Source organism: Bos grunniens, chromosome 6 (assembly GCF_055505025.1).
Source record: "Bos grunniens cultivar Pamir isolate PY7600 chromosome 6, Bosgru_T2T1.0, whole genome shotgun sequence".
NCBI lineage: Eukaryota > Metazoa > Chordata > Mammalia > Artiodactyla > Bovidae > Bos > Bos grunniens.
In genome coordinates, this window is record NC_141170.1 from 46588470 (window position 1) to 46607023 (window position 18554).

At 35.8% G+C, this 18554-nt stretch overlaps 1 protein-coding gene across 10 annotated transcripts in view; it reads right to left on the reverse strand.

Annotated features, from left to right (window-relative positions):
• Positions 1–2605: 2605 nt before the first annotated feature.
• The window catches only part of EXOC1 (exocyst complex component 1), a 54528-nt gene continuing 38579 nt past the window's right edge, over positions 2606–18554 (reverse strand). For 6 of the 10 annotated variants that reach the window (XM_086405690.1, XM_086405688.1, XM_086405689.1 and 3 more), the window contains 7 exons: positions 18274–18381; positions 16822–16898; positions 16075–16303; positions 12080–12263; positions 9580–9779; positions 7021–7215; positions 3898–4703 (listed from right to left, as the gene is read on the reverse strand). In XM_086405690.1, the coding sequence (XP_086261816.1) occupies positions 4551–4703; positions 7021–7215; positions 9580–9779; positions 12080–12263; positions 16075–16303; positions 16822–16898; positions 18274–18381 (1146 nt within the window). In that variant the 3' untranslated portion in view covers positions 3898–4550. Of the gene's footprint in view, positions 2988–3897; positions 4704–7020; positions 7216–9579; positions 9780–12079; positions 12264–16074; positions 16304–16821; positions 16899–18273; positions 18382–18554 lie in introns of those variants that run through there. The other 4 variants (XR_015165398.1, XR_015165397.1, XR_015165396.1 and 1 more) reach the window with 1 other exon arrangement.

Genomic DNA, 18554 nt, shown 5'->3' on the forward strand with positions numbered 1-18554 from the left:
ATAGGGGAGATATACTAAAGAAGTTGAAAGACAAACATATTTCATGTTATACTAAGTGCCATGAAGGAAAAGAATAGGCTCTTATGAGAGAGTTACAGGGCAATATAATTGAAATCAAAGGAGATCCAAAAGACTAACTGTTTAATGTGAGATGGAGACAAATATAAAATTCAGATTAAAGCACATTCCTTCAATTTCTTAATTTCTTTTCCACTACCTTCTCCTCCAGCTGACTATGATGGAACCTCCTGAAAGACTCACCATCTTGCAAGTGAAATTGATCGAGATGTTATCTCAGAGAAGCTGCTTTCTCAAGATTTTTGGGCAAGACATGTGCTCATAGACTGATGTTTCTTTGTCTTGCTTGCTACATTCTCCATTTTTTCTTATCACCTGATTTCCCTTCTCTTCATATATTCCTCTCCCCCTTTACATCTGCTCCATTATCTTTTGTCTTCCTTTTTTCAAAATATGAATTACTCCTAAATGCACTTAGTCCTATACTCAATCAGAAATTAAGTTAGCATTATACCATGCTTGGAGAAGGAAATGGAAACTCACTCTAGTATTCTTGCCTAGAAAATCCGATGGACAGAGAAGTCTGGTAGGCTACAGCCCGTGGGGTTGCAAAGAGATGGACACAACTAAGCACCTGTGCATACCAGCATATCATATCATGGTGCTGCCAAATATTAAAAACTGAGAACTCAAAACCACAAGCACACATGCTGTCTTCCAAATGACCAAAAAAAAAAAAACAACAACAACAAAAACAAAACCCCAAATTATACTAATTTGTTCAGAGGTATGAATGATGTTGCCTACACCACTGTAATTGACTATGCCAAAGCCTTTGACTGTGTGGCTAACAATAAACTGTGGAAAATTCTGAAAGAGATGGGAATACCAGACCACCTGACCTGCCTCTTGAGAAACCTGTATGCAGATCAGGAAGCAACAGTTAGAACTGGACATGGAACAACAGACTGGTTCCAAATAGGAAAAGGAGTACGTCAAGGCTGTATATTGTTACCCTGCTTATTTAACTTATATGCAGAGTACATCATGAGAAACACTGGGCTGGAAGAAGCACAAGCTGGAATCAAGATTGCTGGGAGAAATATCAATAACCTCAGATATGCAGATGACACCACCCTTATGGCAGAAAGTGAAGAAGAACTAAAGAGCCTCTTGATGGAAGTGAAAGAGTGAAAAAGTTGGCTTAAAGCTCAGCATTCAGAAAACAAAGATCATGGCATCCAGTCCCATCACTTCATGGGAAATAGATGGGGAAACAGTGTCAGACTTTATTTTTTGGGGCTCCAAAATCACTGCAGATGGTGATTGCAGCCATGAAATTACAAGACGCTTACTCCTTGGAAGGAAAGTTATGACTAATCTAGACAGCATATTAAAAAGCAGAGACATTACTTTGCCAACAAAGGTCTGTCTAGTCAAGGCTATGGTTTTTCCAGTGGTCATGTATGGATGTGAGATTTGGACTCTAAAGAAAGCTGAGTGCCAAATAATTGATGCTTTTGAACTGTGTTATTGGAAACGACTTTTGAGAGTCCATTGGACTGCAAGGAGATCCAACCAGTCCCTCCTAAAGAAGATCAGTCCTGAGTGTTCATTGTAAGGACTGATGTTGAAACTGAAACTCCAATACTTTGGCCACCTGATGCGAAAAGCTGACTCATTTGAAAAGACCCTGATGCTGGGAAAGATTGAAGGCAGGAGGAGAAGGGGACGACAGAGGATGAGATGGTTGGATGGCATCACCAACTCAATGCACATGAGTTTGAGTAAACTCCAGCAGTTGGCAATGGACAGGGAGGCCTGGTGTGCTGCAGTCCATGGGGTTGCAAAAAGTTGGACATGACTAAGCGACTGAATTGAACTGACACCACTGTAAAACTTTGCAACTTCAGCTGTGAATTATAGACCTGTAGCAGTGATATTACCTGGGATCTTGCTAAAAATGCAGAGTCTTAGATCACACAAAACCTGTATTTCAACAAGATTCCTCGTTGTTTCACATGTACATTAAAGTTGGGGACTTGCAGATGCAGAAGATCCCAGAACAGAGTTCAGTTCAGTTGCTCAGTCATGTCTGACTCTTTGCGACCCCATGAACCGCAGCACGCCAGGCCTCCCTGTCTATCACCAACTCCCGGAGTCCACCCAAACTCATGTCCATTGAGTTGGTGATGCCATCTAACCATCTCATCCTCCGACATCCCCTTCTCCTCCTGCCCTCAATCCTTCCCAGCATCAGGGTTATGAGAATTAACAATCTTACTTCTTAGACACCACTGTATAGTTAACCTTCTTGGCATAGCCATTTTTGCTTTCTCAGCACTTTTTCATTTCTTTATATTCTCTAAGTTATCATATGTTGCTCTTTTCCTATCCCATCTGTAGCATACAATATTATAGATCTCTAAGATCTAAAAAATTGTAGCTGATTAGAGTCATCCACTGCCTTTTCTTTTTTCATTCAAAACATCTTATTATTTAATTTTGAAAAGCTGTATGTATTAAACTGTTAGTTTCTAATTCCTTAGAATAAACAGATACTAACACAAATATGAACTGAGACATATTAATTAACCAATGTATATCTTTAATAGGAATCATGTATATCTTACTTTCTCAAAATTTCTATCCAGTTATTTAGATAATTTTGTTATTTGAGGTGCTTACTTTTTTGGATTCTTTTCTAAGAAGTATTTTGCTATCTGCCTTTTCTTTAAATAAGAGCCATACCACGTCAGGTAAAATTAACCTTGGCCTGTTAACAGAAATACTAGACAATGTTTGGTCTTTAGATGTTTAAATATATTTATGTCTGTAACATTCTTGAGAGGGAGGTCACCGTTGTGTGGAATATCAGCTCTGATAATACCTGGCTTGAACCTTGAGCAATCCAACCAACCTTGGATCTTCTTTGGCTCCAGATCATCTACAAATGTTAAGGTTTTTTCCTATGTCAATAAAGAATATATACACACATATATGAGTTTGATTTTGCTTTTAAATTGAATGTTGAGCTAACATAAAATAAGATTTATAAGGTATGTGTAAGGTATAAAGTATCATAGTACAATGAAATCTATGTAGCCACTGCCCAGTTTAAGTAAAATAATATACCTTTAAAATCCTGCCCCTGCTAGATACCATAATCTTCCCTTTCTGGTCTCTAATCACTCCAGAATTTTATGATCATTTCCTTGCTTTTTCTCAGTTATACCACACTTGTAACTCTAAATACTACTTATTTTGAACTTTTATATTATTAGAATCATATGGTATACATTCCGTGATTGACTTCTTTTTATTTAAACCTGACATTATTTTCCTGGTATTTATCTGCACTATCTTTTGTAGACAAAATTCACTAATTTTCACTACTGTATTGGCAAATAATGAATATACCTTAATTTATCCATCTATTATTAATGGGAAGTTGGATTATTTGCAATTTTTTGCTATTAAAACTGTACTGAGGGACTTTCCTAGTGGCCCAGTGGTTAAGAATCCGCCTTCCAATGCAGGGAATGTGGGTTGATCCCTGGTCTAGGAACTGGGATCCCATATGCCATGGGACAACTAAGCCTGAGCGCCATAACTAGAGAGAAGCCCACAGGCTACAATGAAGATCCTGATGTAACCAAAAATAAATGTTAAAAAAAAAAAATGAAGCCAATGTATTGATAGGGTCTTTGTGTTTATGCATTAAGGACACGAGTCTCTTTATGGCAGTGATTCTCAGTCCTGAGTACCACTGACTATGTTTTACGGTAAATGACATGTAATAATTCTTATATATTGATTTTAAGAACTTGCTTTCATACAAATGAAGCACATGATAAATTTAAGAATAATATTACCACATTTCAACTTTTTGGAAAATGTATTTCGGACTGTTACACAGAATCACGTGATCCTCAAAATTCAAGTTTACAACTGATCTTCACAAGAGCCTTATCCATATAAACATTAGTTATTCAGAAGGAAAAATTCGATACAGTATTTTAGTAGTTACATGATTTGTAACCAATACTGAATTACTGAAAGCTGAAGAATTCTCAATGAATTACATAGGATGACCACTCCCAAATACAAGAAGCAAGACAATAAAGGAAAATTTTCTGTTCAGTAGTAGAAAAATGATGAAGGCATTTATGATGAGATAAATGCTTTGTTAGTACACAACCTACTGGGCGAACAAAACTGCCACATAGGTTGGTAGTTTTGCTCTTGAATATATGTGGTATGGTATGATTCATTTTGGAGAAGAAAATGACAACCTACCCCAGTATTCTTGCCTGGAAAATTTCATGAACAGAGGAAGCTGGTGGGCTCCAGTCCATGGGGTTGCAAAGAGTCAGACACACTGAGCATGCACGCATTACCCATTTGTTTGACATTAAGTGATACGTAAAACTTCAAGTCTGAGTTCTCAAAATGGTTGCTTGGTATTTCTGAATAGTGTCTGGTGTATTCAGAGTGTTACTTTTTGTTTATCTTTTCTTCTTTTATAAGGTTTAGTGGGACTGTGCAATGCTGGAGCAATAGTCCAGAATGTCCTGAATAGTGAATTCCATTGTAACACCAGATCCAGGGTAACAGCGAGCTATCAAACCTTCAAAATGCTTGTACTGGCGAATAAATTCATCCTGCATGGAGTGCCACACCACCTATAAACAATGAAAGTAAGAGTCACTAAACTACAAATGGAAATAATACGTAAACAAGAATGTAGAAATATTGTCAAGACATATTCTAAGCATTTAGGATAGCATAATAGTTAATCACTGTGGACGGTGACTGCAGCCATGAAATTAAAAGATGCTTGCTCCTTAGAAGAAAAGCTATGACAAACCCAGAAAGCATATTAAAAAGCAAAAACTTCACTTCACTGACAAAGGTCTATAGAGTCAAACTATGGTTTTTCCAGTAGTCATGTACATATGTGAGACTTGGACCATAGAGAGGGCTGAGTGCCAAAAAATTGATGCTTTCGAACTGCTAGAGAAGATTCTTGAGTTCCTTGGACTGTAAGGAGATCCAACCAGTCAGTCCTAAAGGAAATCAACCCTGAATATTCATTGGAAGGATTGATGCTGAAGGTGAAGCTCCAATATTTCGGCCACCTGATGCGAAGAGCTGACTCACTGGAAAAGACCCTGATGCTGGGAAAGATTAAGGGTGGGAAGAGAAGACAGACGGTGGCAGAGGATAAGATGGTTAGGTAACATCATTGAGTCAATGGACATGAATTTGAGCAAACTCTGGGCAGTCCAAGGGGTCGCAAAGAGTCAGATATGACTGAGTTGAATTGAACTGGGAGAGAGTGAAGGACAGGGAAGCCTGGTGTGCGGCAGTCCATAGGGTCACAGAGTCAGGACTAAGTGACTGAACAACAACAGTTAAGAATGTACATTCTGAAGCGAGATTCCTAACTCCTCAAGTGACCTTGAGTATATTACACCACTCTTCTGTGCCTCAAGCCCCTTATCTATAAACTGGGTAGTGATAATAATACCTTCCTCACAGGTTCAAATGAGATTAAATGAGTGAATGTATGTAAAGTGCTCAGAATAGTGTTCGACACAGTAATGTTTATTACATTTTAGCTGTTATTGTATCTGTTCCAATATCCAACACAGATGTGGCTATGTACAACTATGTATGAAATAAGACTAAGGATTAAATGAAATTTCACATCAGATGAAGGGTTTAATTTCTTTATCTAAAATTAACGATGCAAAACACTTCTTGATGACATGGAGGACACCAAGATGAGTCAGACTAATCATGAGCAATCAAAGGATTCTATAATCGGGAAGTGGAAACTAAAATGCCGAGAGATATAAGCAGAAATCAACAACACTGTAAATCAAAAATATTTCAGTCAAAAAAAAGCAAACGAATGAACAGTCCCATAAAAAAATAAACTTTAGACAACTATCAAGACAGAATTTGACACACACACACTGACATATTAGTAATATCAATAGTTTACATTTATTCGACTTATTTCATATCAGCACAGTACAAAGTGCTTTATGTATGTATTATTCTATTAAGTCTCATGACAACCTGGTGAGGGTGGGTACTATGAACGAACACCATTTCTATCTGCCAGTTCAAAGAGTGCCTTCTAGGATTTTTCCTTGTAAATCTTAAATGTCACAAATCTTAAATTCCTAATAGTCAGCTTAAGACTATTTTACTAAACAGCTTTACTTACACTTTTTGCTTATCTTCTTTTAGCTCACAGTATTTCTTCCACTGGGAATGCCACTTCTACTTTATCTGTTAAGTTAGTATCTGACTTCCAGAGACTAACATAAATGCTTTCCTTCAGGAAGCCTTCCATGATGCTAAAGTCAGAGTAATTCTTACTCATTTCTAACTGAGGTTTAAATCTGACTCTATCATACATTAAGTATGGGATCATGGTCACATTACTCTACCTCTCTAAGCTCTGATTTTCACATGTATAAAATGGCAATGGAAATAATATTAGTGCCCACCTACAGAGTAGAGGTATTATTTCTGCTTTTCAAATAAGGAAACTGAGGCTCAGAGAGGTTAACTAACTTGCTCTAAACCAGGTAGCTTTACCTGGAGGCAGATTATGAACCCATATCTAGGCTCCTATGCTCAGAATCACTCCACCGTACCATACATCATTCCATTCCCTTACTACCCTCCAAAGTAAAACAAAACACAAAAAGTTAATGAAAAACCCATCCCCAAACAAAAGCAAAACAACTTAATGTCTCAAAACGATACAACAGAAATATAAAATACACAGAGATAGCCATATAAACTTGTATAAATATTCCTCTCTTCCTCACAATTTATTAATCTTGTCTGCATTTTATATGGCGCTTTTCTCCTGCACTAAAATTAGAAAATGTGTAGCATTTCTAGAGGAATATTTTGGGGGAAATAGATATATATAAGGATGTGCAATCTAGGTAGGTTAAAAGAACTAAAGCATACCTGAAGTAAGTTCTCCTCTTCACATAAATGTTTATCAACCTTCTTGTAGAGGTTATCGAGACCTTTTTTCACTTCTTTTCCAGGATACTCTTTAATAACTTTTCGGAGTTCTTGCTTGTTAAACGCAAGTTGATAGCTCACTTCCTCCTCTCTTATACCCTGTGCTACCCGAGCTTCAACACCTTCAAAGAAATGCTTCAAGGAAATGAAAAGAAACAATGGCTAAGAACAGCTCTCATTACCACTTAAATAAAAAAAAATCTGATTACAAAATAGTATATATTCACTGTGTAAAAATCAGTGTGTGAAAATATAAAGGATAAAATAATAATCAGCTATTATCAAGCTACTCAGAGATAAGCACTGTCAAAAGACTAGATTTCCCTCTAGTCTTTTGATGTGTGAGTATGAAAATGAGATTATAATTTTGTATGCTACATTTTTCATTTAATATTTTATGTTTTCCCCAAAGTATATATTTCAATGGCTGCATCATGTTCCATCCAATGACTATACTATGTTTATTCATTCCTCCAGTATTAAGTATTTAATATTTTTTACTTTTTTTCTTGAAGTTGGCAAAATCTATTCATCAAAAACAAAATCTATTATAAACACAGTTATAAATAACTTTCATACATAGGTATTTACCCACATTATTGATGACTGTCCAGCATAAATTTCTAGGACTATAATTCCTCAGTTGAGGAGTGTAATTGTTAAGTATTCTGGAGATTCTTCATATACACAAATTGCTTCCCAGGAAACTTCAATCACTTTATACTTCTGTCAGCAGTATATGAGACTATTTTATCTTATCATACTATCATCAGCATTATCATAATTAAAAAAAACCTTTGTCATTTTGAAAAGTAGGACTTTCCTGGCAGTCCAGTGGTTAAGACTCTGCCCTTCCAATGCAGACAGCATGAGTTGGATCCCCGGTGGAGAGATGGGAGGGGGAACTAAGATCCCACATGCCAAGTGGTGTAGCCAAAAAAAAAGTAAGAAAGGTTTGCATTTCATTTCAATATTCTTCAGCTAGAAATGAAGTTTATCTGCTTTTCATATGCTCAGTAAGTACATTCAGAACTCTTACCATTTCTATATTGGGATCTTAGTGGTTCCTGATTGATTTTAAAAAGGTCTTTTATATTAAGTATACTGACTATTGTGCTGTTATATTCTTCTCAGGTTGCCTTTTAAGTGTAATTTGTTTTTTAACATGCATATTGATTGGCAAGTCTTTACTTGAGTACAACAGGATTTAATACAAGTCAAATCCCCTCACTACTATTCTCTAAAATTTTCTTAGCAATTATTTATTTATTCTTCATTAAATTATTACATTTTTAATAATAATTTTTTAGACAAATCTGTTCTGGATATTTAAAAATTTTTTTCTACACAGATTGTTTTTATTTTTCTATACAGATTTTTAATTGGTTATTATAACATATAGGAAACAAATTGTTTTTTGATATATATATATATCTTGACTAGGTTAAAAAACCTATTTTACTTTACCAGATAAAATAACCTCAACATATTATATACAGGTAATTATAACCCTGAAGGCTTCCCAGGTGGCGCAGTCACAAAGACTCTGCCTGCAGATGCAGGAGACACAAGAAAAACGGATTCGATCCCTGGGTTGGTAAGATTCCCTGGAGGAGGAAATGGCAATCCACTCCAGTATGATTCTCTTTTTATATATCTTTATGTTTCCGTCTTACTGCATTGGCTAGAGCTTCTATAACAATGTTAAATAATAAAGAATTTATCAATGTTTCTGCTTTAAATTTGATTTCAAAGGAAGTTCCTTTATGTTGCAGTTACGTTATCATGCAGGCTTTAGGTGTGAGACAGACCCTTTACCCTAAAGGAATATCTGTCTGTTCTTCAGTTTATAAGGCACTGGTTCTGCATTTGAATTGCTTGACAACAGATAGACAATTTTTATTTGCCTCTAATTTCAAAACATAGAAGATGACTAATCACACTGTGGACATAATTTGTTAGAAGGGTCCATTTAAGCTTCTACTATGTTGCAAAGTTCTCTAAAACTACCATTTCTCATGTTTAAAGATCAGATTTGCTCTGGGAAATGACAAATCAAGAAAGGAAGGATAAAGAAAAGGCAATGAATAAAACAATTTTTTATTTTCTTTATATCTTGATAGAGTTTTCAAAATCTTCATCTGAGCTAGGGATAAAGGTTAGCCATTTATGAGGTAAGAAATGGAAGACTGGTATAATGGAAAAGGCTAAATCTATGGTTAATCCCCCTGCTTTGCTAACCTTTTATTTACTTTCAGTTTCTTCATTTGTAAAACAAGGATAATGCTATCTTACCCCACATCATGGTTTACAAGAATTAAAAGAAATAATGTATATAAAACTCTAGCAGTGTCTGAGCAACTTCAGTATCTCAGTCCATCCTTCCTTATCCTCCTGCACCAATGAATGAGCAAACTTAAAACAAATGTCTGTTGTGTTACTCACATGTAAACACAGGTTCAAAACCAGGAAAAATATACTGAATGAAAATATGCTTACATTTAGTTTTTCAAGAGGTTGTCCTAAAGAGTATATGACATAAGACTGAAGGTGATCTGTGTATTTTTGTTTGGCTTCTTTTTTTTCAGCTTCTAGACATGAGATTTTCAAACGTGAAAGTGTTGCAAAAATATGGTGGAAGTTTTCCATCATGACTACATCCCTAGGGGTCTTCTGGCTTTCGTTTGCTACTTTCTCCACTAAAACAAAAATGCAAAAAAATATAACAATACCCTGGTATGAATATGACCACATTTAGCTATGGAAAAATTGCATGATTTTTTTCATTTATAAGTTTAAGAAGTAAGCACATTTCTGGACTTAATCAAATAAAACATACTGTATTGAAGGATCAACCTAAACCTAAATAAAATATCATTCTAAAACAGTCATATATATACATATATGTATAAATTTAGATTCCTATTTCACATCTTTTAGCCAAACAAATTCTAAATTGTTCAGGTGCTTAAAATGTTAAAAGCAAATAAATGAATGCAATCTTAAGTATTAAGAAAAATAATCCTAATTAAAAAAATAATTCTGTGACAGTATGAACTCTCTAAGAATGACCCAAAACTTAGAAGTCATAAAGAGAAAGATGAATAAACTTGACATATAATTTGGAAGCTCTTACACAGTAAAACATACCATAAGCAAAACTGATTTATATCCTTCTAGGTTAATGAAGGATAACAAGACTGATAATACTGAGAAATACTGGGTATCGAGGCAGATGTGATAGAAACTTTCACCAAATGCTCAAAGGACTAAACAGGTATAATCTTCCTGTGTGGTTATTTGGCAGAAACTCAACAGACAGACACAAAACTTTCGACCCAGTAATTATTTCTAGTAATTGATCCTAGGGAAATTATTGGACAATATACAGAAATACACAGAAAACTGGAAACAAACCAAATGCCTGGTAACAGAAGATCTGCTAAGTAAATAATGAAAGATGTAACTCTATGTAATCATTAAAAGTGATTATGGTTATCTACATTAGTAGACAAGGAAAGACACTAGAATCATAGAGTCTAGCAGGTTCCAAAACAGTGTGTAAGGTATGATAAAACATTTTAAAATTAGAGAACACACCGTATGTGCATATATACCAGGGAGAGAGATATACTGAAAAGTTTAGACAGGTAAAAATTAAATGTTACCTTTGTATGATGAGATTACAAATTACCTTTACTTTCTTCTTGATTTTTAAAGTCAGTTTGCTGATTTGGGGGGGTATGTAATGAGCATATACTACTTTATAATCAGACAAAGCAAAGCTACTTTGAATTTTAAAAGAAATATCAACTATATAAACATTCAATCATATAATTTATCATCTTTCCCCTAAATCTGTTTCCACCAAAAATGTATTATCTGTAACTGTTGAGATAATTCTATTTTTGTCATTTTTTTAGCTTTAAAAATTCCTGAATTGATGCAGTCAGATCATTTATTTCAAATTAAACACATCCACACTGTTTCTGTAACTTAACTGTATGATGTGACATAGATGATGAATTACACTATTTTAGCATTAATTTGGGCTTCCCTGGTAGCTCAGCTCAGAGAAGGCAATGGCACCCCACTCCAGTACTTCTGCCTGGAAAATCCCATGGACAGAGGAGCCTGGTGGGCTGCAGTTCATGGGGTCGCTGAGGGTCGGACAAGACTGAGCGACTTCACTTTCACTTTTCACTTTCATGCATTGGAGAGGGAAATGGCAACCCGCTCCGGTGTTCTTGCCTGGAGAATCCCAGGGATGGGGGAGCCTGGTGGGCTGCCGTCTACGGGGTCACACAGAGTCGGACACGACTGAAGTGACTGGTAAAGAATTGGCCTGCAATGCAGGAGACCCAGATTCAATTACTGGCTCGGAAAGATGCCCTGGAAAAGAGATAGGCTACCCATTTCAGTATTCTTGAGCTTCCCTGGTGGCTCAGATGGTAAAGAATCCACCTGCAATGTGGGAGACCTGGGTTTGATCCTGGGGTTGGGAAGATCCCCTGGCAGATTGCATTGCAACCCATTCCAATATTCTCGACTGGAAAATCCCATGGACAGAGGAGCCTGGTGGGCTATAGTCCATGGTGTTGCAAAGAGTCAGACATGACTGAGTGACTAAGCACACACACATACAGACATCACTGTTGATCATCTCGAGAAGACTCTTGCTAAAATGCAAATGTAATCCACGAGGTCATTTTTGTGTTTAAAAAATGAATTTAAAATTTACATAGTGATAGCCCATATGAACCCTAAAATATGAGTAGTTCCTGGTAAATACAAATGGGTTTTACATACTGTTTGATTTTCAAATTTAAGAAATCTTTAATTTCAGAAAACAAAAAAGACTATAGACTATGGAAAATAATGAACACATCTGTCCCCCAACTTCTAACTTAATCAGAAATAATGAAAACAACCAACCAAAAATACCAGAAATAAAGAAAACCACCACCAAAAACTTCTTCATAATGTAACAAAAGCTTACCATTAACAAATACTCCTCTGATAAGTTTAGTATATGCTTTATCTAGATCTCCACGACGCTCAGCATTTTTAAAGATTGATTCTGCAAGTCCAGCAAATTCTTCAAATTCAGCAACAAATGGGAGAATTCCTACTTTACTCTTCTTTGAGATCTTTACTTCTTCCATTTGCCTTATTTGGTTACTCTAAAGTTAGGCAGAAAACAAGGGAGAAAAATAGCTAAGCAACCTAGAAAGAACATACAATTAAAAGCAAATATATATACCACAAAGGCATGATGTAATACCTAGAACATTTTGGACATTTACTAATCAAAGATTAATACAATATGGATAACTAAGAAAAACTATTTCTAGAGATTAAAAAGTACATATATATTATTTAAGAAACTAAAATCAAGGAAAAAAATCCAAATTATTCAAAACAAAATGCACTCAAAGCTTGTGAACATCAGGTCTTTGTTTAAAGTAAAAACAACCAATGAACACTTCTACCATTTATAAAAGGTAAGTATATAGTGATTGCCCATTTTGGGGCAGAGCAGATACCAGAGCACACACAGGATCTCTCAAGATTATTTCTGGTTGGTGGCTATATAGTCAAGTTGAGAACCACAACCATTTCCAAATCTCAACAGCCTAAAATTCGTTTGGATAGAGAAGTTCTATATTTTGGGGGTATGAGAACAGAGAAGGAGAATAGGTATTTCTACTGTGGATTTGCATTATATAGTTTTCCATGTATCTATTAGTTGTTTACTCTAAATCTGTATAGCAAAGTACTTGTGTAAGATGGATACAAGTTACAAATAGACATATAGACAGAATAGACACTTTGGTTCAAAATAATCAATTACGATTCTGTGTACTTCCAGGGAATCTAGTTCTATCCCCAGTAAGAAGTACATTGCCAAAGTGTTGAATCATTTTCAACTCCTACCTAAAATTTCATTGTGCTGAGATTCTGGGGGTATAACCTGAAAACCATATGACATGTAGAGATTAGAAAAGTAATTGTTCTTTTGTTCAATATGGTATTGGAAGTCCTAGACAGAACAATCAGACAGGAAAAATAAATAAAAGGAATCCAAGTTGGACAAATAATTCTAAAACCTGTACGGAAACACAAAAGATCATAATAGCCAAAGCAAGCTCAGGAAAGAAGAACAAAATCAGAGGTATTATGCTCCCTGATTTCAAACTATACTACAAAGTTATAGTCATCAAACAATATGGTACTGGTACAAAAACAGACATGTAGATCAATGGAACAGAGTGCCCAGAAATAAACCCATCCTTCTATGGTTAATTAATCTACGACAAAAAAGGCAAGAATATACAATAAGGAAGAGACACCCACATCATATCATTTACAAAGGTTAAAGAGTACAAAACCACATCACTATAGTGTGAGGAATCCTAAAAAGAAAAGTAAATGCAGGTAAGAAATGCACTGGAGTGCAGTGTCCAGCCTGGTACTACTTGATATGTTTCTAATTTTATCTCTAGTTCTTGGTAGGCTAATCTTTTTAGCCCTGTTCCTTGAAGAACACTTTGGGCTTGGCCACCAGATGAAAGTACTAAATTCAGATGCTATCTATTCCACTTTCTGCAGTTGTCTGACATTCATTCTTTGGCTCAATACACACAGAACCATTCACTACTTTTTCAACGTATGCCTCAGGTCCAGATCTTGTCCCAAGTACCAAAACATGTAACACTTACTGAGCACACACAACTGACTGGACACTGTGAAAAGACTTGAGTTAAAATAAGAAACAGATTGATGACAACCAACAGAAGGAACCATCCTTCTCCCTTTAGTGACAAAAGGTAAATCTTTCAGCTGCTAAGTCACTTCAGTCGTGTCCGACTCTGTGCAACCCCATAGACGACAGCCCACCAGGCTCTCCCGTTCCTGGGATTCTCCAGGCAAGAACCCTGGAGTGGGTTGCCATTTCCTTCTCCAATGCATGAAAGTGAAAAGTGAAAGTGAAGTCGTTCAGTCGTACTCAACTCTTAGCAACCCCATGGACTGCAGCCTACCAGGCTCCTCCGTCCATGGGATTTTCCAGGCAAGAGTACTAGAGTGGGGTGCCATTGCCTTCTCCAAAATCTTTCAGAAATACATGCAATTTAGGAAAAAAAGATGACTTTATACCTTTGTCTAGGTTAATTTTACTAAATTTCTTCACTTCCCAGTTTTGAGAGTAACATGAATATTCTTCAGCAAACTATTATTACTACTGTTATTCCCTGGTAACTCAGATGGTAAAGCATCTGCCTACAATGTGGGAAACCTGGGTTCGATCCCTGGGTCGGGATGATCCTTTGGAGAAGGAAATGGCACCCCACTCCAGTACTGTTGCCTGGAAAATCCCATGGATGGAGGACCATGGTAGGCTACAGTCTATAGGGTCGCAAAGAGTCAGACACGACTGAGCGACCTCACTTTCACTACTGTCACCATCATCACCATTACAAGCGGTCAGTTACGAGCTCTTGTTCTGTACCAGGCAATGTGCTAAGCACTTCATCTGAACCCATGTCTACATCTACCTGACACTATTATATCTTACACTTTTAATAATTACATTCAACTGGATTGAGATATATTATATTCAAGTTTCATATAATAGTTTTATTTCACTGATAAGAGCAACAAAATCTTCATAGTCTAAAAATGTATAGTGTTCTCATGATTAGTGTCCTAGCTATTCTTATTCTATGTCACATGGGACTCAGTATCTTAGACTTTAGTAATTCTTTATGTTCCTTTTGGCTATCAGCTTACAATCAGACCTTACAGGTTTATCATCACTTCTGAAGAAAGCTGAGTAGGGAAGAGGATAAGTGGCCAAATTTCATAATATTTCAAATGCCAGTGTAATCATTTGGAGGGGAAGGAGGGTTAACAAGTCTGTTGAGGTGACATTTAAGTTTCTACGGATGGCTTTTAAACTTTCAGAAATCAGTAAATATTATTTTTAAAAAGTATAAAAGATGATGTGGATTTTAATTACCCTTAATATTTTTATTATTCTCTCATTATTCTATGGGCTTCCCTGGTGGCTCAGCTGGTAAAGAATCCGCCTGCAAAGAGAGAGACCTGGGTTCGATCCCTGAGTTGGGAAGATCCCCTGGAGGGAATGGCTACCCACTCCAGTATTCTTGCCTGGTTAATTCCATGGACAGAGGAGTTTGGCAAGCTACAGACCATGGAGTCACAAAGACTCAAACATGACTAAGCGACTTTCACTCACTCATTATTCTCTGGCTATTCAAGCACTGGATTTAATTTAGAGGTTACATAGTAGAATAATTCAGATGATAAATACCTACTTTCACATATTAATACTAAATATATTAGTAAAATGAAACTCTTTTTAGAACCTGGCCCAATCCTGTTCATATCTATGAGCTTACCAAAACCTAACAGAAAAAATAAAGTTAATGATTTTTTTCCTATTAGAAGGAGAAAAATGATAACTGCCAAAAGTTGTCATAAGAACAATTTATTCTTAAAGCAATATGACTAAAGCTATTAAACTAAAAAAAATACTTTAATCAACTTAAATAATCCAAATATTAATTATCCTATTGTAATATGTTAAAAGAAGAAAAACAATAAATTCAAGTTTCAGTTGTTTCATTAAATCTATGGTCACTAATCAGTCAACTGGGATTTCAGTTACTTAGTGGATCTCAAGTGTAATAACTGCTGCCTCTATGTCAGCTACTCCAGAACTTGCCATGATTCACAGTGTAGATGGGATACTACTTGGCACAGCACCATCCAACTAACCCTGCTCCTGTATATTGCAGCCAATACCTTGCTTCAAGGCTTGGGGGATATGAACAGTAGATCCCCTGGTGGAAAGCTGGAAATCTTTTAAATATATATATATATATATACATACGCACACACACACACACAGATATTTTACAATGGTTAAGAGTTCTAAGTTATTGGGGAAAAAAAAAAAACTCAACTTACAATACATTTGTCAAAGTTCCTTTTGACAGTCACCAAAACATTTCCCAATGTAGTACTCAGAAAAGAAGCAGGGTCCACGTTTTGTGCAGTCCACACATGATGACTCATTTTGACTAGCATGTAAAGGGAGTTAAAGCTATCGATTTTGTCTCCTAATGCAATCAAGTTGTTCAGTTCTGGCTCAATGCAGCGAAATATTTTAATCATCATTTGGCGGATCATATCTTTCCTGTTCAGAAATACAAAACAGAAAAGTTATTACAAGCTTCAGGTGTATTCACCTTTAACTTTAATCCCCTCAGTATACACAAATGACTAAAATTTGATATTTCAACTAACACTGTCCAAATAGTTAATTATTCTAGAATGGTTTCCAATATAAACATATTTTTTTGAGGTTGCATTTTATCACTCAAAATAACGTTGTCCTTTGTAGAAATGGGTCCTGAAATGTGCTTTGTGATTTCTGAGAAATACACTACAATTCAAATGCTACTTCCTACCAGCAAACATCAAAATTGACTGCATTTGTGTGATTACAAGAGCAAAGAAAAGCCGAAGAGCCATAAATAGCACCAATTTTACTTCACTGAGATGTTCTGTAAGACACTGGGCACACAGATCGGTGCTCCGAGTGTTGTCAGTTATGGACAGAAATCTGGACTCCTCACTGGGCAGTATTCCTTTCTGCTCAATTGAAAGTTTATTTTTTTTTACAATAAATAACAGATAGTAACAAACACATACTCAGATGAAACAGGCAGTGGTGTGCCAGCATTATGTTGCCGTGACAAAGTTCCTCCATCTGTGTCCTCTGCTTCAGTCTGCAAAAATTATTCAGGTACTTTACATAATAAAAGACTAACAAATTGACGAGTTTAGTTTATATAGCAATAGCCTGCTCAGTCTTAAAATTCTTAGGAGAGAATATATTATGAGAAATAATGATTTTTAAAGGTAGTATTATCAATGAAATTATATAATTTAATATGTTGTTTCAGAATGTTCAGGAAAAGCTTTGTTTTTAGATTTTACCCGAGAATGAGAAGTTGTGTTTGTGTGTGAGCACATTTCGGGGGGGGGGGGGGAGGGGGGGGGAGAGAAAGGTAGAGGAGACTCAGAGGGAGTGTAGGAATGAGAGGGCAACTTAATAAAGAGCTGAAAACATCTAGGAACGTGTTCAAGGGAGAATTTTGAAAATTAAAATCATTCTAATAAAACTCGAGCATAAAAAATGCTGCCAGAAGTTCTTATAGAAACTAACAAATTTACTAGCAATACCATCTATAAGAACAAATCCCTTAACCATTTGAAAGACTTAATTTCTCAGTCATTTGAGGACTGTTTTTATATGTTGGTTCTTTTAAAGATCATCTTAATTTTTAAAAAACCACTCGATTTGCATTGTGCTTTTAAGTTCTTTAAAATACTCTAGCAAATGTCTCATTTTATTTTCTTACATTATGCTACCAGAGAGCCATGTTCAATAGGCATTATTATACCCATTACACAGATGAGGAAAAATAGGGATTAAATAATTAGTTTAAGGTCTCATAGTAAGAAAGCCGTAAGAAAGATTCTGATTTGAGGCCTCACCATTTTTTTCTTTCTTGCTTTCATTTATTTTTTTAAGACCACGGGGGCTTCCCTGGTGGCTCAGCGGTAAAGAAATCTGCCTGCCAATGCAGGAGCCACGGGTTCAATTCCTGGGTTGGGAAGATCCCCTGGTGAAGGAACTGGCAATCCACTCTAGTATTCTTGCCTGGGAAATCCCATGGATAGAGAAACCTGGTGGGCTATATAGTCCACGGGGTCGCAAACAGTTGGACACAACTTAGCGACTAAATAACAACAAATATACATTAAAACATAATTTTTTAATTTTTTAAATTCTATTTACTTTTTCTTGATCACTAAAACAATACATTCGCTCTTTAAAAATATATTTTGCCAAGTAAACTTAGACATTTCCCCCACTCATCAATTTGGAGAATGTTTAGGCCTAAGATAGTCTAGAATATTAGATTAGATGCCCAAACCCTATCCCTTTTTTTATTATCTTGTATGATAAAAATTATTTTAAATATCCTTACAATGTAAATGTTTTCTGTTCTGATATTGAAATTATGACAACATATTGATTAAGCTAATTATGATACAGAGCATAAATATGAGCTAATAAATAAATGTCACCCATACCACAGTTCCAGGCATACTCTGATGTTGCTGTAGTTTGAAAAATTTACTTATGAAGTCTTGTTCTGCCAGACACAGGGGCTCCAGTTCACTCAGTACCTGTTCAAAGATCTGAAGAAAACCAAAATGATCCTACAAAGAACTGAACAAAATGCTTAAAATAACATTCCCCATTTACTTTTCTCCAGCAACCAGGGAAGCTTTATCTATAATCTTAATGGAATCCCCCAAACAAATACTTCCAAGATTGACAGGACAACGCAGTATTAATGAGGCATAACAGG